At 38.4% G+C, this 23,667-nt stretch overlaps 1 protein-coding gene across 2 annotated transcripts in view; it reads right to left on the reverse strand.

Annotated features, from left to right (window-relative positions):
* Positions 1-23,667, reverse strand: part of ITGA1 (integrin subunit alpha 1) — a 154,799-nt gene that overhangs the window by 68,031 nt on the left and 63,101 nt on the right. For both annotated transcript variants that reach the window (XM_017666357.3, XM_037022046.2), the window contains exons 3-8: positions 22,352-22,464; positions 19,840-19,928; positions 19,619-19,730; positions 18,898-19,025; positions 4,489-4,637; positions 977-1,127 (exon numbers count right to left, since the gene is read on the reverse strand). In XM_017666357.3, coding sequence (XP_017521846.3) covers positions 977-1,127; positions 4,489-4,637; positions 18,898-19,025; positions 19,619-19,730; positions 19,840-19,928; positions 22,352-22,464 — 742 coding nt within the window. The remainder of the gene's footprint in view (positions 1-976; positions 1,128-4,488; positions 4,638-18,897; positions 19,026-19,618; positions 19,731-19,839; positions 19,929-22,351; positions 22,465-23,667) is intronic.

The raw sequence follows: 23,667 nt of genomic DNA on the forward strand, positions 1-23,667 counted from the left end.
AGTCTCTATTTTCACATTTTGAGAGACCAGCGTTATTAACAATGGATTGCTTTGTATTAATACAGATATGCTCTCAAAGAACAAAGTGTTTTATTTGTGATTTTGTCTACATCATCCATAGCAGGCTAGTTTTTTCCCTGGAATCAAAGGAATTTCTTCTTCTCTGATCCTTTTTCTCTTGTCCCGCTTAAACGCAACACAGAGAAAACACTTCATAGCTGCTGGCTGCTTCACTTTGGCTGAACTGTTTGAGGAGATGAAGTAGAGAGAAAGTGGCTCTGCACCGAGTGCATAAGCCATGATAACTGTCTCCTGGTTCCTCTCCTTTCCATTACGAATACCAAGAAGTGGCTTGTGCAGAGGAGTATCCGTAACTAGAGAGGCCCGCAGGAAGCTCTTGCCACAGAGGGGCTTCCCTCCTGAGCCCAGGTGTAGGCTGTCCAGGGTAGACCTGGTGACCTTCTGCTTCCTTCCTACAACTCAAAGCATTCTAGGTGTGGAGAGATCATTGTTGACTCTTAGTAGATTATTTTTACTCATGCCCTGATTTTTCACCTTCCCAAATTGTGGGACAGATGGCTAATTAGCAGGCAGTGGATTTACTATGTAGCATGTGTGCCATTTCTTCCTTTCTTCCCTCCCTCCCACTCCCTCCTTCCTTCATTTCCTCTCTCCTGCCTTCCTTCTTTCCTCTGTCCATCCCTCCACGCTTTTTTGTCCCTTCCTACCCTCTTATCCTTTTCTTCTCCTCTTCCCCCCCTATTTCTGTCCCTTTCTTTCTCTTGCCCCCCTTTCCTGAGGACACAAAAGGAAGCAAGACCCAATCCTGCCCCCACTGAGTTTTTATCTTTCCCTTCAAATGGAGAAGTGTCTCCTTTTCACCTTGTTCATGTAACTTTCATGCAGTCACTGTGATATGCACACAGTTTTTGTCTTCACCCCAGAGCCTGAAAGCCATCTCTAGCTGTGTACTTACAGCTATGGAGAAGCGCTGAATATTTTCATCCTCACAGTCTTGGATGACCTGGTTCAGTTGATGATTGTCATGGGACTCCCCATCAGTCACAATTACCATAACTTTTTTAACCCCTCTTCGGGCGCCCCGGGCTTCAGTGAAAGCCTCCTTCCTGAAACAGTCAAGCAAAAAGAAGAGCAAATAAGACACCGCCCCAAGGTTAGGCAAAGCAATAAACCAAGTGAAAACACAACTACAGGTAGCCCAGAGCTTTCCCTCCAAGATCAACACTGACACACATTGTTCCAGCTGGGGGGCACTGGTGATCACTGTTTGTAGTAGTTTTAGATTGATCCCAGATGATGGAGAGGTCACCATTTTGCTAATCACTGCATACCCCATATACAAAAGGCAGCTGTGTTTAATTCCTGGAGACTTCGCAGGGAGGGTGTGGCTGGAGCACCCATCGATTTAGAGAAGGTCAGATCTTAAACACTCTCCCAGACACTCCTGTCTCTGTAAACACTCCTTCTCTTGCTTGACAGGCCTCTTTTCTTCTGCTTTTGGCAGAAGCTTTTGCTTTAGCCCACACTTCCCCCACACCTACTCTGGCATTTGTAGTACAGTGTGGAAATCCTCTGAGCTGAGGAGGGGAAATGGGAGAAAACGGAAACAATTTATGACTGTGAGTGCCTGAAAGTGCTCTTGGGCCTGGCGGGATGGGGGCAAACCAGACACAGGAATAAAGGACTGCAGATGGTGGGGGGTCTGAGTCAGTGACATGGTAAAGGGGAAGGAGGGGATGGAGCAGCTGTGAGAGACTTGGTCTGAAGGCGGTTTTAGGACATAGGCTGCTGGGGGCGGGGTGGGAAGAGGTGGTATGGAGAGAAAGGAAAAATGCTATAACCTAACTGCAAAGAAAGGGATTTTTTGATTTAATTCCACAAGTTTATGGGAAGAGATGGAAGACAGGGGGAATTGACAATTTTTGTTTGTTGTGTCTTCTGCACACACACACACACATACTCATACACTTAGAGGAATAAGCACCCTTTCCTTCTCTCTGTTACTTTTACTCAACCCACTTTCCTTATGGAGTCTTGGAAGAGAAAAGTACATTTAGGACTGAAACAATGAAATGATTTCATATAATGATGTAATATAGATTTTGATATAAAATGCAGCAATCATTGTACTGAATGGTCCATTTAAATGGCCCAACTGTAGCTTGGGATATGCCAGAAGAACTCGCTTAAACTAACTTCCCAAACAGCTTGTACAATATGCATTGCTTTTACTGTAGATACACAGTAAATGTACAATAGTAAGTATCTTGTGGGCAGGAGGAAGGATCTCAGTGATTTGAGTAAAGGTATTTTATCTGTGGTTATTTGTCCTTTAAAAGATCTTAAAGCAAATATGACAAGATGTTAACAACTGTCAATTTGGTGTGTACACAGGATTTTTTTTATGTTTTTGATTTTTCTTAAACTTTCAAAAGGAAAAAGAAACTATTTTTTTTAAAAATCATCACTAGAGAACTGTGTATCTCTACCCTTGAGCCTACACATATTTTCTGACTTCTTTACATGCACAAGCAAAGGTGAAAACAGATGTTAAAGGCTAGTGCTTAAATGAAGTTCAGACTTGAAATGCATTTTATATGAGATTCAATCCTGTCTGCAGTTATAATTCCTTTGAGGATCACCAAAACTTCCTTCTTCTCTGGAAGATCAAGGCCTAACTTGAATGAACATCAGCTGAAGGAGATGATTAAAAGAAAAGGCGTTTCTTAAAGAACATCTGGTAGCTCTGAAACCAGGGCCGGCTTGATGTAATGTGAGAGTAGCCATGGGCTGAACTCCTGAGTATGCCTTTGCTGTTTCAGATATCTTCAGCAAATTGCCCTTGACCCCCAAATACTACCCATCCAGTGAAAGCGCAAGTAAAGGATTCTAAAAACATTAGAATATTGTTTGCAACTGGCCCTGCCTGAAAGGAATAAAGAGCAGTTAAAAATATGCTTAAACATGAAAAACTAATGTACAAGGAGATTATTTTGCAACATCATTATGGAGTTTTGTTTATGTATAAAACTCAGTAGATTCTGTGTCCTGCAGTGAGACTCTTTGTGAAACATGTAGGCAAAAACCTTATAGGGACATGGTATTCAGAGTGGTATTTTTGCAGGATCAACGGCAGCCAGAATATTTCTTCAGTTAGTTTTCAAAGATGAATATTCATTCTTAAGTGGCTGTCCTTGGAAAATACACAACTCCCTACAAGCTCAGAGCTTTCAAAGAACACTTGGATTCACTTCAAATGTGCAGTCACATTTAGTCAGTTATTGCAGAGGGCACATTCAGTACACCTAAGCATGTGTGCTCTCTGTGCATGCAAATCGGGGATCCTATGAGCAGGTGAATGTAAAATTACCCCATCTGTTTGTGCTTATTTTGTCTTGGGCCCCAAAACTAGAACCATATGCTTTTCTAACATTTATGAGTATAAAGCTGCACATGAAATTAAAAATTTTTGAATATACAAACCATTCTTTGGATATCCTATTTAACTATTTTAATCCCCTTAAAACACTGATATTAGCAGGCAGGCAAAGTGAGAGCTGGGTAGTTGGCTCAAAATCAGGTGAGAGCCCCAAAGTTGAAGATACTTAACAGAAGGATCATTAACATGTTTTAGACTACTTATTAGATTTTCTGTGATTTTGGTGCTGTTTAGTTTTTGTTCAGAAGCTTACTGACTTTAATAGTGACTAAAGGGGAAAACAGCTAGAGATGAGTTGAATTATGTCAGGAAAAACACAGAAAATGACATGTCTTAAACTGTAAGAAAAAATAGTTTGTAGGTTCCTACAGAATGAGGTTCAACAGTAGGAGTGAATGGATTATGTACTTTCCATGAAGGAAACTGCAGAAGGGAGGAAGGAAAGGATATAAATTAGAATTTAGAGAGAGTAAGGAAGAAAGAAAGAGGGCACAAATGATGAAATCTTTTTCACTTTCAATTTTTGTGCTGAAAATGATTTCAAATAAGGAAATACTGAATTTGGCCTCTTGAAAACCTCTATTTGAGAGCTTCAATAGCCCTAAATCAGGTACTGTAAGATTATGGACATTGTAGGATATAAATATATATTGAGTAGAAGTGGACTAATATGAATCTCCCACCTTTTTGTTTTGATTGAGACTTTTAGAAGTTGTAAACAAAGAAAAGAGGGAAAAGATATTCACTAATGTTATGTCTTAGCATCCAAAAGTATGGTGCAGCAGTGATTTTATCTGACTGATTCTCCAGCAATCAAACACTTGGAATAAGAGGAAAAATGAGAAGGGCAGTGAGATTGGATTGTAGAAAAATTTGATCCTATAACAATTGGCTAATTACAGAAGGGTTTCAAACAAGAGGCTTTGAATATTGCCAAGGTAAATGTTCAATCAACACTCCAAAGGGCTAGATTGTGAGCAGTTATTTTTGTGAAGAGTTTTACTTTGGTTTACTTTTTACCCATATACCTGGCTGTGTCTATTCCAAGGGCTGTCATAGTCTGGCGGCCACCTCTCTGGGCTATTCTATTTGCTGCAACAAGTACCTCTTCCGTCGATGAGTACTTATTGAGGTTGAACTCATGGGTTACGTTTTCTCCATACTGTACAATTCCAACCTGAAATATTAAGCCACTGTGAGTTATCCATCTAGCAATCTTCCCTGTTTCAATTTTCTTCAGTTTAAACATGTAGATCAGATGTAGTACAATTTAGTCTTTCAGATGAGTTTAGAAATCCACCAGTACACAAAATCCTCCCACTTTGAGCACAATAACAATTGCTACTCGTGGATAAGTGTAGCACAAAGAACATACAGGAAAGTGCTGTGATTAAACATCTCAAATGTTTGGTTTAGCTCTTCAACACTTTTTACTGGACCCCAGTAAGTTGTAGGGGGTAGAATGTGAAACTCCACTGACATGGAGCATCTAAACTAGAGGGAGAAATTGAGATTAAACATATGATCATTCAAATGCACATTCAATTGCAAACGATGAAAACGGCTGTAATGGAATACCTAGCAAGTAGGTCCCTAATTCAAAATAAGGGCTCAGGGGAGGCCCTCAAAAGTGATTGTCAGTTGAGACATAAAGGTACTAGGAGGGCAGAGGCCTGTCCTGGATGGGGGCTGAGAGTGAGGATGGGGTCCACACAGAGGGAACTGCGTGTGTGTAGAGAAGTTGAGATGGGAAAAAGGTGGGTATGCCCTAAGAACAGAAAGTCAGTGAGCCTGGAGCAGACTGAGTGACAGCAGAGCATGAGGAGGCTGGATGAGTAAGCAGGGAGTGGGTCTGGCAAGGGCACATGTGTGCTTCGTGCTCTATCTACTCAGCTGTAACTTTGTTTCCTTCACATCAGCCCTTCCTTCCACCCCTTTTCTTGTTTTCCATGTTCCCTTTCTTCCTGCCTTCCTCCTTGCATTCCCTCTTTTGCCTGGGTTGCATAATGCAGGCAGCAAACTGCAGAGCTACCATGAAGTGAAACGTCAGAAGGCAAAGTGCCCCCAATTTGATATCAATTCCTGCATATTCCATCCCCCTTCCCCAGAGGTGCTCATTTTTCGTATCCTTTATGCCCTTTTAAAAAGGTTGCTATGAACAAATAAACTAATCTACATCAAGAATTGTGACTGAATTTGTTTAACTTTCTTATACCTAAAATCAGGGACTTAAGAGAATTCTTTACCCAAAGAAATGTCTTTTCAATTAACTTCATTTCTTGGGAAGGGGAAGTAATTCGAAACAGGGCTGCCTTCTTTCCAAGGCAGTTGCCTAGTTTGCCCATTGGTAAAGCTGTCTCTGGTGTTTGCTTTAGAGCCAGTGCTATCTCCAAGTCTAAACTTATTTTCAACTGGCACAAACATTCAACATCTATCTTCTGGCCTCCCCTACTGATATCACTGTTGTCAGAAAAATCTATAGGTTTATTGATATGTCTGATCTATAGGTACATTTCCACACACAGATCTTTTTGGAAACCAAAGGCATTCTCTGGCATTTTCAGATGCCATTAAGAGAACCTCCCAATTTAAAATGATCTGTATCATCTTTGAGCTACCTTCTAGAGGACTAGACATCTTGGAGCCATTATGCCACCATCCTTAAGAATAGTATCTTATATTTTAAATGCTTTAAAAAAACCTTTCTTTCCTAATTTACTCAAATTATAGTAATGGAAATTAGTATCACATTTTATAAAGGAGGAAACTGAGTTAAAAAAATTTATTCCCCGTAGTAAAGGGGCAGAAGGGGGTCTAGTCTAAGATGTCAATCCTTTATTAAGGGCTTTTTCCATCACTTTACTTCCTCTCAACAAAAATGCATCTCTCTAAAATCCCCCTTCTCTGGTCACCTCATCTTGCTAACTTCTGCTAAATACTGCTCTCATTTCATGGCTCCTAAATGAATTCAATAAGCTATCTAGCTAACTCAGATACTGTCTTGCCTGAGGGTTTCAGCCCCAGGCAAGTTCACTACAGATTCTGTGAGACCAAGAAATAACAGTGGAACATTCCTGGGGTAAAAGGGTTTATATCTGGCTTTATTCTCTGGGTGGTAGGTTGAGCATTAGAATCATGTCTGCATCCAGCCGTGTGCAGGTCCATCACCCACATTGTTTCTGCCTTTGCCAAGAGCATTTTATGTAGTAACTCAGTCAATAATAGCTTATTGCCTATAGGTGTGGAAGCATTAGCCTCACAGTAGGCAAATTGCACCGTCAAGTGGTTTAACGTCAGGTGAGGATCCCAGCCATAGGAACTTCCATTTTTTCCACAGATACACAAGAGAATATAATAAAGCAAACAAACAAATAGATCATATTTAAAAAAAGACACAGAACATATTAACCCTTCCTTAGAATTGCTTAATCAGGTATAATATAACCAAGAAATAACTAGAGAGTGTATGCAAGTGTAAAGTAAGGTATACAATAAGCTGAATGAACATGCAATCTGCTTAGTCCATGTCCTAATATCTATAACCATCTGTCCCAAGACCATGTGCTACTGTAATTGGAATAAAGAGGACGAGAAGTCTCTTTGGAAATAAGGTAGGATACATGTCTTCCTAATGGGTTTCAGCCCGGGAGAAGTTCACTATAGATTCAATTAGACCAAATAAATGACAGTGGAATGTTCTTGGGGTGAAAGAGTTTATACCCAACTTTATTCCCACGGTGGCAGGTCAATCACTAGAATCCAGTCCTCTCAGAGTGAGTCTGCATACAGCAAGCCGGTCTCTGCCTCTGGGCCTCTCTATCTGCACAGCCATCCTCTGGCCCTCTGTTCTTGGCACTGCCACCACTTCAGCCTCTGCTCTCCTGCAGCCTTGCAGCCATGCCACCATGTCACCCAGAGCACTGGGCAGAGCTCTTTACAGAGTCAATAGCAACATATTTCCCACACGTGTGTAGTGAGCTAGTTGACCAGGGCCAGGTGAGAATCCTGACCATAGGAACCTTCACTTTATCCACAATACAACCAACTAATTACACAAAAAATAGCAAAATGGATAAGGACTCCAATTCAGGTTATTTCCTCGATTTATAATTAAATGTAATGGACAGTTATCATTTTCTCTGCATAGTTCTAACACTCTTTCCCCAATGACCTTGCAGTTTTAAATTAGTAGTCCCAGGGGGTTGAATAAGGGAAACCACGTAGGTTTGACACTGCCTTTGTATGTATAAATGTTCAGTGTAAATAAAAGTTAAATTATATTGTTACTTAGATAATCATTACACCTAATTTTGGGTACCAAGGTGAAAAAATGCTGCTGTGGAAGTTAAATGCTCATCCATTCAGGACATCTTACAGAGTTGGTTTGATTTTTATTTCTCTTTGTCTTTATTTGATTTAGCGGGAGGCTAAAGAACTTTGAAAATTGTCATTCCTGTCATTATTCTTGGATATTTTACTATTTAGATGAATATATTAAATACCCTAGTCTGTGACTTCCTCCACTTTAGTAATCTTTTCCTCTAGCTCACCTTTGTCATCCACTCCCAAGGTCTTATTCTTGACCTTGTCATCTGGAAAAATTGCAGCAGCTCAATCTCAATTTCCAGTGTTGCTCTCTCTGACCATTAACTTTGGCTCATTTACCTAGGATATCTGTTTCATCAATTCCTTGACCACATCAAGACTTCCAATTTATTCATAGTTTACCTTTTTTTTTGTACTTCACCTAGATTCCATGGTCCATCACCATAATCATTTACTCGCAAGCATTTAATTCCTTCAGCCTATTTTCCCCTCCATTAATTTACCTGGCTAACTTCCAACTTTGGTTAAAAAGTCCAAATATCTCTTCTCTAAGTGTGCTTCTGTGACACTGAACGTTGCTAGACAAAACTCACACGACCTGTAGTTAGGCCTTCCTTTAAAGTTATGACCATGAATCTCAAATGTGGTTGCACATAGCACTGCCCATTAGTCCTACTTTTTACCAGTGAGTGCATGTTGCTCCCATTGAGTTCAATCAAATCCTAGTCATAAGCTGTTAATTCCTCAGGAAAAGAGAACATCTCACTTACACATGGGAGGAGTTCATGTGAGAAGAGGTGGAAGTTATGCCAACTTATTAAGTCTGCTTTGTGCCATTTACATACCTTATAGAACCCATTGTGAAATACTAGTTTATCTGGCCAAATTATCTTTGCCCCAGGAATAGCAGAAAAAATTTAACACCCTGGTAAGTCAGCGATTAGTGCTTTATACATCTATCTATCTATCTATCTATCTATCTATCTATCTATCTATCTATCTATCTATCTATATCTACCTCAGTCTCTCTACCTACTTAACATATATCTCACTTCTATAAGCTTATTCTTTGTAAATGTGAAGATCTAAGAGAACTTACAGATGCATTCCCTCACTCTTTCCTTATACTTTGGTTCTAACAACTCTGCCTGAGATTCTCTTCAGACGACTGCCCTTGGGCTGCTATAGCTGCTCTGCCCCAGAGGTTCAAAGAGCCAGGCTACCTAGAGGCTTCTCCCTCCTCACCTGTTGCCCTGCTGAATGACCAGGCCATGCAAGACCAACCCTTTGACTCGCTTAGATTCCCTCTGCAGATCAGGTTGAGGTCTTGACTACTTGAAATAACACACCTGCTTCTCTTCTGTTGTTACTCAGTTTTGCTCCCCAATCCCCTCACTATTTTCTTTTGGAACTGCTCTTTTAGTATATCACGATCACTTAACTCCTGTTTTCAGGGTTTGCTTCTGGGGAACCAGACCCAAGGTAGCTGTTATCTATGTTTCTGCATCTCTTCTTAGCCTGAGGCAGACATCACTGCCTTGAACCTGGACTATGACAATAGCTGTCTCTCCAGTGTTGATTGATCTTTTTCCTCCATTTCTACTGCCCTCAAATTCTTCCACATATTAGTGGCAGATTGACTGTCTTAATATTCTGCTTTGATCACATAACTTCCCTGTTCAAACATCTCCAATAATTTTCCTTTGTCTATATTAGTGACTTTGAAATATACTTTAAAGAGAATTTTTATTCTAATTAACATAGAACACAGATAAAACCTCAAGATGCTCCGTGAAATACGAGGCCTTCAGGTTGAGATTCACTTTTCTTTAGCCCTTGACCCTCAGTCACTTGACACTCTGGTCCTACCCTCAGCACCTTCCATTCTTCAGTATGAACTCCATTCCTCTCAAACCCCTTCCTTGTTCCTTCAACAAGGCCAAGTCCTACCCATTCTGTGATACTCAATTCAAGTTTCACTTTCTCTGCAGAATTTTCCCTGTTTGGTCACCATCACAGCTCAGACTGCTCTGCCCCTTCTCCAAACTCTGAAGCAAACGTGCCTGTTCCGCTTCTGTGAGTTCCGCATTCTTCTCAGCCATTTTGTACGCATGCTTTATCTCCCCAGTTACATTATCAGCTCTGGAGGGGCAAGCGGGGGTAAAGAGCATGGGCTATGTCATAGCTTTTGGTAGTCCCTGATCCCTTACCACTGTTTTGCTTTGCTCACAGTTGACCCTCCTACATTCTTACTAGATGACTGTAACATTTCACATAAGCAAGTAGAAAATTAAGATAGCAGGGTAATAATGATAAATGGGAAAAGAGAGATACAAAAAAGTGTGGGAAATGAGAAGAGTGGGCAAAAGAAACTGAAATCTCAGGAAAATAACATTTAGTGTGGGTCCCTGAGTGAAACTGGGTTGCTTATTTCCTTGGGAACCAGATAGAATAAGGCCTGCTGTATCTTCCCCAGAAAAGGGTGCCATTTATTAATTTTCATCCCAGGGAAGTGATCAAATCACAGAACAAACATATGTAATACTTTGTTGTGTATTGGTGAGACCCAGTTCAACAGAAATAGTTTTGGTCCCAGTTTAGTGTATAACTTAAGGCATGTAAAACAGATCCATACCAGTATAATGTATATATATGCATAAGCAACAGAATCATGTTAAGTGTGAGAATTAAATCACAAGATAAAAATTGAGCCAAGTAATGAATACACACGGTAAGGAGGCAGGGGGGGAGAGAATCACAGGCATCTTTAGTGTCTCGTTTTAAAATGGGGGGAGGAAGAGGCAATTTCCAGAATGGGATACCCAGGTAAAGAACAGGTAACAGGTTATGAAAGTAGAACGGGGGAATGAAAAGCGGTCTTGAGCTCAGAAAATATGTCAAGAATGATAAAGAATTTGTCTCATATTCGACACTGAGAAAAAGAAAATCAATCAATAATCACATCTGACTTGAGGCAACCCCTTGCATTGGGATATACAAAAACCAAGGGGAAAGTTAAGTAGCAGCTGGTGAGGAGTGCTGAAGATGCAGGAATCCTAAGCAGCATTTCTGCAGCATGGAGAAATGTAATCAGGGATGGCAGCTAACAGAAGCGACTGGGTTAGATGTGGGCTTCCTTTAAGGAAGAATGGATAGAGTAGGTTATAGCATCAGAAAAAGAGTAGATAAAGATAGTAACAATAGACTCTTACAAGGCGGTAAGTCACAAGTGGAAGGAACAGTTACTTTTTGGAGACAATGGAAGAGATTCATCTACCTCCTGGGGGACACATAGTCTGAACTTCTTGATTAAATAGAACAAAAGGCATAGGTATGTGATTACAGTCTCAGGCCAAAGAGAACTAAGAAGAGCTGATTCAGGCTTTAGCATAAATTAGGCAGACAACTGGCTGAGGATTCTGTTACATGAACAAGAGGTTTGTAACCCTTATTTTAACCCTCCACTTAAACATAAGATTTACACTTCTTCTTCAGCTATGCCCCAAACTAATAACCTTTTATATCATTTTCAGGGAATACTAGCATCCTTTTGTATGTTTCTAGGTATGATTTTAAAAAAGAGTTCATGGTCATGTAATCTTGGAAAACAACAGAGGACACAAAGTTAAACATGTATCTTTATAGCAGGATCACCCCCTCCCATTTCTGTGCCATCGTCTCTGTTATTTGTCTCTGCTATTTATATTAAGGAAAAAATGCCACAAATTTCAAACGGTGCAACAGAGCAAGGCTTTTTCTTATTCCTGTCCTCAATTGCTCTACTCCAACTCATAAGCAAATTCTTTTGAAAGTGTTCTCCGAATCATTAATATGAAAATATGCATTGTGAATCATGCATTGGAAGACCTGATATATTTTATTCTTACTTAAAGGAATATATTTTGGGGTGGAACATATTTAACACATTAAACAACAAAGTTTGGAAAACACTGCTTTACAATATTAAAAGGTACCTACTTGTAAGGAACAATTAATTCTTCTGCCTCATTCACTCTTATTTATGATATGCTACCATGTATTGCAGTTATCCAAATACAAGATTTTACCCAATTTCTACGATGGAAGTTTCTTTAGGATCAGGGATGAAATTTTAATGTGTTTTTATATTGCCCATGACACATAATACTTGATCAATAAGATATTTCATAAACATATGCTGAATGAAAATTAATTACCCAATGGCTTCATTTCTTTTGGGTGCAGAGAAGAAAGAGAGGAAAGTGAACAGGAGAAATATGAAAGGGATGATTCTGCTGGGAATCACTGAAAGGGAGACCCTGCTGCTTTTTCTCTCATGAAACTTAAAATCACAACAGAATAACAAGGGATTTTAAGGAAGAGAATATTTAAAATAGTTATGAAGTATATTGAGTCAATGAGTTATGAAGGAATGGATTATTTCTCATTTAGAATTATATTATTAACTTGTATTGTTGAGTCAGAATTATAACACCACTGCCTAAATTTTAATTGCCCAGCACAAGCTGTTTCTGACAAATCTTTGTCAACAATTAACACGATCACATCAAGGCTTCTTCTGGGAAGTAATGGCAGGGTGAGACATTGAAGTTTCTTTGAAGATGCACAGTTGCAGAGCTGAGGCTTTGTGCCTAGTCAATTTATATTTCCTTCTGTCAAACTGTGAGCCAAAAGCTCTGCCCTCAACATGCTGCTAATGTAATTAAGCCAGAGTGTGAATGTGGTGCCCACACAGGCTGCAGTCCAAGTTAACTGTCTGCACAAATCATCCTGAGGCTGTTAGCTGAAGCCAGGTTTAATCTTCCCCTCACTACGGAGAGGGCCACAAAAGGGGCTGGTTCACTGGTAGATTAAATGAGTCCTGAGAAACACAAACATAGTTGATGATAAATACAGGTCCTAAGAAAAGGGTGTCTTTAGTTGGCCAGTTGCTTGATGGAAAATTCTGCAGTGAAATTGATTCATGTTCTAAATGCAAGGATAGGAGATGTTTAAATAAAGTTTTGTGGAAAACAGGGAAGATTATGGGAGAAAACAAGACTAGAGGAAAATGGGACCAGGTGAGTGAACACCTGAAAAGAAAAGCCTGAGGTAATGCAAAGAGGTGTCTAAGTGGGGTCCCCCACAAGTAAGTACTTTAGAGCTCAGTGACTTCATGAAGCAGAGAGAGAGAATGTGGTCACTATAGTCATGATTTTTAACACAAGGAGAAATGAAAAATTCCAGGAATTACATTTCTCCAACATAAATGACTTGCCTCCTGGGTGCTAGGCAACACATGAAACTCTGAGCTGTAGTCCATAAGTAAAAGAGTTAATGCACAAAACTGTCATGGTGGAATTCACAGTCCACCAGGATAGACAGACATGTGAAACACACAGTGCTGCTAAGGGAAGACAGCCCTAGTGGGGGTGTGCAGATGAGCTGTGGGAACATGGGAGGGGACGGGAGTTTTCCTGGGAAGGTTGAGTGGAGGGATCATAGCAAATGACAAAGAAAATGACATTTTAATGGAGTCTAAGAAGCTCACTAGCACCCAGGGCATTCCAGGCAGAGGGAATTATGTGAGCACAGAACAATGTGCCCAGGGAAGGCCAGGGTGAGTGGCTGCAGGGCAAGAAGACGGTTGGGCAGAGGGAGGCAGGAGGAGGTGGGAGTGACTAGTGACAAATGCCTTATAGTTCACTGGAGAGCTTGGATATTATTCAGCAGGCAATGATTGGAAATTTTTATCCAGGGAATGCCATAATCTGAACTTTCCCTTGGAAAGACGACTCAGGTGAGTGACAGATGGAAGTGATGTAGCATAGAGATGAGGAGGCTAGCAAGTGAGGAGATTCACCGCTTTCATGACACCACTTTCAGAAGTGGTGCCTGATTGCCAAGGATATGGCTGCCTGCCTCCGTCAGTCTTCTTTTCAAACCTCAAAACAATGAATCAGACTTCATATTTAAAGCTTCTAGGAAATTGCCATAAAATGTGCAGTAAAAAGGCAAATAAATAATATTCCTCAAATTTAATTAATTTCTCTCTTTCGTTTTGCCTGGTTTAATGTTATGCCCCACTCTTGATGGGAACTATCTAGACATTGTTCCATTAGTATATTTCACTTTTATATCAAGCCTCAGAATTTACTGGTTTTATTTAGGGTAATGCACTCGAATTTGGCATATTTATATCATCCTCATTTATTATTAAAAGCAATGTTATGTTTGGGTATTGAAGATCAATAAGACCTCCATAATATTTATACCATCATATCTTTTATGGCAAACTCAGAGTTTCAGGTTTGTTTTTATAGGTGGCTTTCAAAAGGCAATTTTATAGCTTTTACTCAGTCTTGGGTAAAAAAAAAATGGTTTACAAAAAATCCTTGACTGTGTTTTCAAAAGTCTTAATGGGATCACATAGAAACATGAAGAAATTTTGAGTATTTAGAGTTGATGTTTTTGTCACTTGTATTGCATTCCCTAAATGTACACTAATTGTCATGTGGACACTTTAAGAAAGCTTTTTAATTTGTTTTCCTTCCTCCCTCCCTTTTTCTTTTTTCTTTGTGTAGGTGGCAGTTGCTTCCAGGAATGTTTCAGATCTTTGAGACTGCCTTTCAATGCTTGCAATTACTAAATAACAAATCTAGGACTACAGAGAAAAGGCCATTGTATTTGATCTTTACCTGTTGTACCAAGTATATAACTAATCAATACAGAAAACAAGAACTTATGAGATATAATCAGAATGTAAATTTTTGGGGCCCATCATCCCTTTAAAACTTTCTTAGGGTGAAGTTCTTCCACTCTCCCTGTCTTTTTACTGTACATAAAATGTGCAGTAAAAAGACAAATAAATAATAAGATAAATGTCTTATTCTTAATTTTAAAATATCTGTTTAAAAAGGTCCTATACTTTTTTTTTAGGTGTACCACATGAAACTGCTGTATTTGTAGGTCTAAAAATTATCTAATAGCAATAATTTCATATGGTGTGACCTGAATTAAAACAATCCCAATAAAACAAAACATCAAAGTTGCTTTAACAAAGGTGTTAACTACTTTCTTGTGAGTTCTTTAGAGATCTCCCTTCACCTATATCCTTGCTGAGCAAATTCATTTCACTACTACTACAGTCCCTAGGAAACAGGGATATCTTCTGCTTTTCTGTGCAGAGGCCTCCGCTCACTTCCAGGAGAGTCTATGGACAGGTCAGATGACCTTGTATGATCCATGGGAAACACACACAGGGTTCTTACTGACAAACCCTGGAAGTGTAGGATAATCCCAGTGCAGCCACTTCTGCTTTGACTTGCCTGTCAGCAGCTGGAAAGCTGCTGTCTTGCCCTTTAAATATTCCAGGCAAGAGTCATGCACTGGTAACTATGTGACCCAGTTTTAGTAGACACACCAAACTGTGTGATCTCACTGAAACCTTTCTCACTAGGCTCCTTCTAACGAGAAATTCTCTTCACCAGTCCTATCAACTCTATTCTTAATACCTTTATACCCTTGATATGGGTGAGGGGGTCTAAGAGTCCTCTTACTCAGCTCTCAGCTTTCTCTCTTTGCAATTCCTTCTGCATAGTCTCTCTCACAATTCATTTTTATATCTGCCCCTTTCAGGAATGGAGGTAGGGAGGATAAGCAGTGGGGAGAGAAATTCCAGAAGCTAATTCTACCAATCTTAGGGCAGAGCTGGGTGCTGTAGTTGAAAACAAACAAAAACAAAAAGACCAAAAAAAAAAAAAACTTATTTAAATTATGTCAGCGGTCTACCAGGGGAAAAAAAAGATTGTTAAAGCAAATAAATTGTATATGTTTTTGGAGAGAATTACCGTAAGACCACACGAAACATAAACATCTTTCCAAATTTTCTATGAAGAATCCACTGAAGGAAGATTAAACTTTAAAGAGAGTTTAAATGTGTTATACTTAAAACCTTACAATTTAGCAAACATAATGACTTAGTTAACATGTCCTTTTCAATCCCTTTCATTTAGAAATTACTTATAAAACTAGTCATTAATACAACTTCAGCCAAAGAGAAAAGGATTAGAAAATACTACAGCATAAACACTCAAGCCTAACATATAATGTCATATACTTAAAAGAATATTAAATTGCAGTTATTGAAAAAAGTCTCATTAGAAAAATACAGAAATGCTTGTATTATGATAGATGAATTTATTCAACAGGTGCTCATTAAGGGTCCACTGTGTCACTGAAAAGCACTGGGCTGGCCACTGAAAAAGACAAAAAGATGATACAAAGTCTTCACTCTTAAGGTGCCTACAATCCAGACGATGCGGCAAATGCACACGTGCACATCAGTGTAATACTGCATTAGCCCAGTGTTTCTAGAAATTTAACCTGTTTAAGTTTCATGTTCATTCCTTACTTAAAATGCAGGCCTTAGAGCCCCACCTTCAGAAATTCTGATTCTGATAATCTGTGGTACAATGCAGACACCTCCAAGAGTAGAAGCAGGAGCTCCACGAGCCACATTTGGAGAAACACTGCATTATACAGGATCTCCACGAAGGCAGCGGCCATGTCTGTCTTATTCTCCAGATTATCCACGCCCCATCACAGAGCCTGGGACATGGTTAACCCTCAGGAAACACCTCTGAGTAAATGAATGAATGAATACACTAAGCTCCACAGTGAATAAAACAAGAAAAATGTAACAGAAAAAGTCAGCACTTTAAAATGAACGACTTTAGGAGGCAGTTTCTTTTAGGGGCCAACAGGTATAACAAATGACCTAGTCACAGGGTTGCATTCTGAAATCTGCCTGTGGAATGGGGTCCTGGAACTGAGTACATGTGGCCTGACTCTTCTGCCTCAGAGTAAATTCATTTCTCTCCCACTCACCGGTAGTATTTGGACCCCAAAGGCTGGTCCCATTTTTCTGAATAGAGGTATTGTTCCCTCCAAGAAAGACACACAGCTCCATGAAGCCCACCCTGGCAGGCTGGAATTCCCTCAAGGGATATACAGAATAGTTTCTCTATTGGGGGTCTCCGTACAGAAATATAAAATTAATTATACTTCTAATAGGAGAAACATCAAAACCACAGTAGAATGGGTTGAGCATTTAAGCAATTGATTGTTATCCATTTCTTTACAAACCTGGGCCACTAGCATAGATCCCCACTGAAGCAGTGATTATTATTTTAAAGTAGTCTTGTAGATTTTCTTCCTGAAGTTGTGGAGCAACTGCACCAATTTCCACAAATAGCTACATATAAGTTAATTTTTTGCAGTAAAGTAGATAAATGAATTTAAAAGTAAAAGAAATAAAATGTTCAGAGGACTAAAAAATATTAGAAATTTTAAACCATTCTAAGGCTATTACTAGCTTTGGGAAGAAAGTATTATGAGTCAAGAAGGTAAAATAGGGTGGGCAAAACAGGTGACCAGGAAGAAAGCACATCATGGGAAAGAGCAGAGAGAGGGGAGAGGTGGGATCAAGCAGTCTGGTTGCAGGCATGTCACTACAGGTCATAGAGTGCCAAGGGGATGGCGTAGGAAGGATAGGGACAGTCGGGATGGAAAAGACTAGAGACCTATTATTCAGGGACATCAGATGGGACCAACTCTGAAACCTCTTCAGAAGCAGCGGTCTCAGGAAAGAACGCTGAACTGCAGGTGGAGAACTGTATTTTCTGATACGTCATCAACAAGCCAAGGACCTTAAACAAGTCACTTAGCCTTTTGTGTCCCCTCTGTAAGTTGAAGTTTGGGTTTTAATGACCTCTAAGATTCCTTTCAGCTGTAATTTAACTGCTATGAGATCTTACTGACCAAGGTGAGAAAGGATAGGGGAAGAGGGGATAGGAAGAAGGGAGAGAGGTCCTCAGAAGGGAGAAACAGGGGCCCATGAGGAACATGTGCCAGAAGGCGAAGCAAGCCGCAGTTCTAGAGTGGCCTTGTAGAGGACGCCGGCTTGCTTGGGCCCTTAGAAAGAAGAGGGATGCTGTCTTCTCCAGAGCTCTGGTAACTCGTTTGGGAAGATCAGTTGTAATTTACATTTTGTGATGTGTAAAAGTCCATTTTCTTTAAATTATTTTATATTGTATATATCCGGTAGGATATATATACAACCTCACCCTTCACCTAGCTCTCTAAAGAGACCTATTCAGCCTTGGATTTCACTTTGAAGATTGACACTAATTTGCAGTTTTTTAGCCACCATCCTTTTGAGAAAATTTACATTTTATATATTTATATATATATGTGTGTGTACTTTTGTCCCAGTTTGAATGTGGGTTTGATAAACATTCATGCAGTTAGACTGCTTTATCAGTGCCTCGGAAATTTCTCCTCAAGCAGAGCTCTGAGAGAAAAGGCAACACCGGGCATGCGCAGTCCTAAAGTCTCCAGCGCCCCCCTAGTGTCCAAACCATGCAACTACCATGTTGACTGACTAGGGCTAATTTCTGTCCTCAAGGCATTGACCTCACTCCGGTATTTAATTTGCCTGCTATCCATTTTGTCTTCTCTGTATTTTAAGCCCTAACTCACTGGCTCAAGTGGAAGAGCTATATGAGAAATTCCACTTCATTTAGTGTCAATAAAGGGGATGTATTCAGAAACAGATACTCATCGGAAGAAAAAAAAGTCCATCAACTTACAGCAGCTAAAGCAAGGAGCATTTGCCTTTTGTTTAAGGAAATAAATTATTTGAATACAGGGAAAAATGGACTGTAAGCAATATCCTATGGTGAATTACTAATTTATTTGTATAATATGAGAAAGGAGATTATAATGTGATAGGTTCTTTGGAATGTTAGATTAGGTTCTACAAATTCTGAAACTCTGTTCTGATATTCCCAAAGGTGGCTATAGTTATTTCATAATTAAGAATTTAATTATGATTTAACAGAGATCCAAAGGGGATACCTTCCAAGAGCATTGGAAATGGCAACTTTCACAATGTTTTCTGTTTAGAAAATAACACAGTCTGTCAGTAATATCCCTTTCATCAGGAACATAAAATTCATCCTGAATTTTAGCTTTATGGATTGACTTATTTTCAGAATACTTTGTTGTATTGCAAACCCATTTTTTTTTTGTCTTTAGGGCAATAGAAATCAAAATGCAGTGTCACATACCTGTGTCTGTTTAGGACCAATATCCATTCTTTCAAGAAGGTCATTTAAAAAAGCTGTAACACTTTCCCAGGGGTAAATACTGTTGGAACCATCCAGCACTATGACTATGTCCAGCTGAGTGCTGCATTCTGCAATAAAAGGAGCAATGGTGCAAAACTGGAGACTATCTTGTTAGAGGTATATGAAGTATTTTCATTGTTGAAAGATTCTCTTTTTAAAAGATGAACTGATATTCTACAAAATGGACACATTGCTTTTAAAATCAGAAAAAATTCTTTGAGAAAAATAAAGGTGATAAATGTTCATTGCTTCCAATAACAATTGGTTTGGAGTATCACAAAACCTATCTCTACTTAATATTACTTAACATTGAATTATCTTTGGAGATTTTCTCAGTATGAATTTTATGTAACAGTTCTCATTCTGTTTGTATTTCAAATGAGGTAACTTTCTTCAAAGAGACTCACCCTTAAAATAAAAACAATGTGACAGCTTTAGCTATGTTTAAACATGACTCTGTAAAGGTTATTTACACTAATATCAATTCCAAAAATAGCAGTGAGGTTTGGTTATATATTAGCAAAGCAAACATTTACCTAAATTGGTAATGATGGTAGCTGAGAAAATACTTCAAGCTTTTTGATGTGCTCCTGTGTATACATATGTCTCATTCATTGCTTACACTTTTCAAACATGCAAGAACATTGCATAAAATCTGTACCTCGTACGGGAGCAATGGAGTTCATGACTTGAAATGTGGGGCTGACATCAGAACAGATTCCAGTTGTGTAATGCAGATGTCCACATCTATAAGCATATAAGGGCCCACATGCCTTTTAAAAAATTAAAAACCATAAGATTAAAAGTTACATAACAGATTTTGATAAAGACTTACAATGCCAGCATTCCTGGTTCACTTATCATTACTCTCTGTTTTCTTACCAGAAATCCTCCACTTGGGTTGGTGACTAAAGTTGATCCAAACGTCATGTTCTCCTTTACTTCCGTGACATTGGGAATTGATGTATTAACTAAAAATAGAATAAAATTTTATGAGGGTGGAAAACAAAGTAAAGTGTCTTTTCATTCTATTTTCTTTGTTCATATCATAGCACATTCTTCTTTTGGTTCAATTAAATAGTCTTCAAAGTATTATTAAGGAATATAATGAATAAGCTAAGGCTGAAAACCTGGCTTATGTCCCAGAAAGTTTGGATCACTGTCTCAAATAGTTTTGCTGGACTGTAAAAGAAGGTAGAATTATTGCAGCAATGAGAGAATGTGGGATAGCCTTTCACACATTTTTGCTAATTAAAATAATATTTTAGGTATAATGTAAACTTACACACTTTCCTTACATGTTATATCTAAATGTTTTTAATGACCAATGATGAAACATTGATTTCTGTCAAGAAGAAGGAAAATGGGTAGAAGACCAGAAAAAAAAACACCCCTCAAATGTAAGTTTTTTGACCATTAATTTCACCACCATGGAGACATCATGAGGGTTACAAAGAACACTGGAGCAAGAATAGAGCAGTGGTCAGGAAGTTTGGATAAAAGAAACACAATGAAGGGACTACATTTGACATTCCAGATAGGAATGTTGAATCCTGAAGTATGCCAACCTGACGAAATTGGCAAGAAGTTTCACTTAGTAGTATTAAAAAAAAAGTTGGACAGGAAAAGCAAAAGCTTCTAAATCCTGTCTTGCAGAGTGCTGAAATATTTAAAAGTGGCACAACTCAAGTTTAAGAAAGATTTGCCTCAATATTCATGCTGAGAGGCTTTTCCTACCTTAAGACCATACATAGATTCAAAGTGGGAAATGGAAGCAGAGATTCCTGAATGGTTACACTGTCCTCCTAAACTAAGTATTGGTCTTTCTCCCAGAGTTTAGTCTGGTTTGCTTTGAAAGCATCTGGAAGTGGGCAATTATCTACATGGTCTTAAATAATCTGGATTAGAGTTGTCTATGACAGGGTTAACCCAGGATGAGCACTCCAAGGATATTAGGGACTACAGCAGAAGCTTCCCTACTGTTCTGAATGTAGCTAAAATCTCCAAGTCAGTGTTAAAACTCTAGTCCACTATCAGGACAACTCTTTAGTAAGTAACAACTAACAACTCTAGGAAATGGAAAAAAAATGTATGAAACAACCATCTGAAGACAGTGGAAAGCTCCTAAAAGCAGACAGAAACTGGAGGGGAGTCTATACATGTAAAAAGAGGATAAGCACCAGGTGAGTTTCCTGGTTTTATGTTTGTTTTTCTCTGAGGCAAGGCCCTTGTCAGTGGCTAAATCTAAACTAAATTTTGCAGTCTTACTGTTTTGAAGAAGGCAGAGCACAGAAATGAGGGCAATGACAGCAACTGCAAAGTGGGAAGGGGTATCTTGGAAAGTAGAGCCGTGAAAGGAGAGTTCTAATATACACATATATATTCTGCCCAAATATCTGAATGACTGGAAATATGTATGTGCAGGATAAACTTCAAACAGCTAAGCTAAAATAAGAACAGAATAGAGACTTTAACTGCTTTCCAGTGCATTTTAGAAATTGAGTTCATCCAAGTAAATTGCCTGCTAAAACAAAAAATTAAGACTATTCACAGGTACATAACAGATCTAGAATCTCCACACTTATAATTCAAATGTACAACCCATAATACAATCTTAATTACTAAACATAAGAAGAAACAGGAAAATGTGACTCAACCTCAAGAGAGAAGTAGTAAATGGAAATTGATGCTGAGATTTTGCAGATATTGGAATTAACAGACAAGGATATTAAAGTAGCTATTGTAACTGTGCTCATGAATGCAAAGGAAAAAATGTTCATAATAACCAAGCAAATAGGAAATTGAAAACCAGGAAAATTGAAAGGTATCTGAAATAAATCTGAAGGCTATGGGGCATTTCCATAGTATTTAATATTATATAGAACACAGAATTCTAATTCCTGGATAGTTCTAGTAGGAATTTTTTAGTCATGTTCTAACTATAGCAATATTTCATCAAATAAATTTACTTCAGTATCAGTATGTCATTTGCTATTCTCTTTTAAAAAATTAAATTTATCTATTGGGATTCGTCTTGCATTATTTGCTTTTCAAAAACAAATACTGAGTTAAATTTTGTGGGAGAAACCTCATGGGCAGGTCTATTTGGAAAACTTTTATGTTACCACTGGTTTACAAAGGATTCTGAACAGCTGAGAAGTTACAAGTTACAAAACTAGTAAGGTCTTAGAAACCTATGTATATTCTAATATAAATTTCTAAAGCAAATGAATGGGAGAGGGCATCAAAATATCATTTTATGTGAATCTGATGATGAGAACTAAGGAATGTTTATAGATCACTTCTAATACTTTCTTGAGTTGGTTGAAATTTATTTTCAGTGAGAATACTAGGCATAATCTGGTACCAGACTTTAACATTTCACTTTACATACCTGGTAGATCCAACTTTATGCAAGGAGATGATTCACTTCTCCCAACTGGACATTTATAGACATCCCCAGTTCTGTTCTTTGGTTGACCAACTAAAGGAGAACCAATAAGCACCCTGAAAGTTAAGTAACTCAGTTAATTTTTGAAAAACAGGAAACATTTTATTTAGTTATTTTATGACTATTCTAAGATACTTGATAGTGATTCCCATACACATAATCAGATAGTCACCTCTATTAGTAATTTAATGTTATGTGAAATAAGCAGAGTGTCTTCTCTAAGTTGCAGATTGATTTGATAAGAAAACCATGAAATATATAGGAAAAATATAGATCTCAGAATATCTTTCTTATTTTACTGTATTACATATTACTTTAACATATTTTTAACTTGGAGACTGAGTTATTATTTAAGCCTCCTGCAGTGTTTTACTGCAGTGGTTTACAAAACACACATGGAAGTATAAATTTCATAGGAACTGATAATTTCATAGAGAAGTTAGGATATATAAACTTTTGACCATCATAATATTTAATATTAATATATGCTAGTTTGTAAGCACTTAGAAAATAAAGATAGTTATGAGATCCTGGTTAAAATCACTTACTGTCTTTTTAGACAGAATTATAAAGTCATACTATTACAATTAATGGAAAAAATAGAATCATGATTTATTTTTGTCTTGGCAAGCCATTTAACAAGGTCTCCTATGATATCTTCAGGGATAGGATAGATGAATGTAGTTGAGTGTTTAGGTACTTGGGTAGATCAACAGCTACCGATCCATTACTGGCTGGGCAGCTATACCCAAAGATGCTGATTACTAGCAACTGAAGGGCTCTAATTATGTACTATAAGACTTGGTATTCTCATAGCTTATATCTTTATTAATGACTTGGGTGAAGATACAGAGAGCATAAAGGTACTTATCAAGTAAACCAATATACCTATTTGGCCATTCAGAAGTGTCTCAACTTCTTGTTCTGGAACAAGAAACTTAACCAAACTAGTTAAAGTTTAGTAAGAACCTATGTAAATAACTTTACTTAAAAAAAAACAACAACTTCACTTAACTATGTACTATTATCTATATATAACAGTACAGGATGTAAGAAACCTAAACTAAAAGGAGTTAGTATGAAAAACTCATGGGGGGGGAGATTTAGTTGAGAGCAAGGAAACATGAGCCAACAATGTATTTTAGTGCCAAAAATGCTAATGTGACCTTAGGCTGCATTGCTAGAAATAGATGCCCTGGTTCAAGGAAAGTGATAGTCCCTCTGTGCTGTGCACTGTTAGGCTATGTCTGGAATCTACA

This window comes from Manis javanica, chromosome 1 (genome assembly GCF_040802235.1).
Source record: "Manis javanica isolate MJ-LG chromosome 1, MJ_LKY, whole genome shotgun sequence".
NCBI lineage: Eukaryota > Metazoa > Chordata > Mammalia > Pholidota > Manidae > Manis > Manis javanica.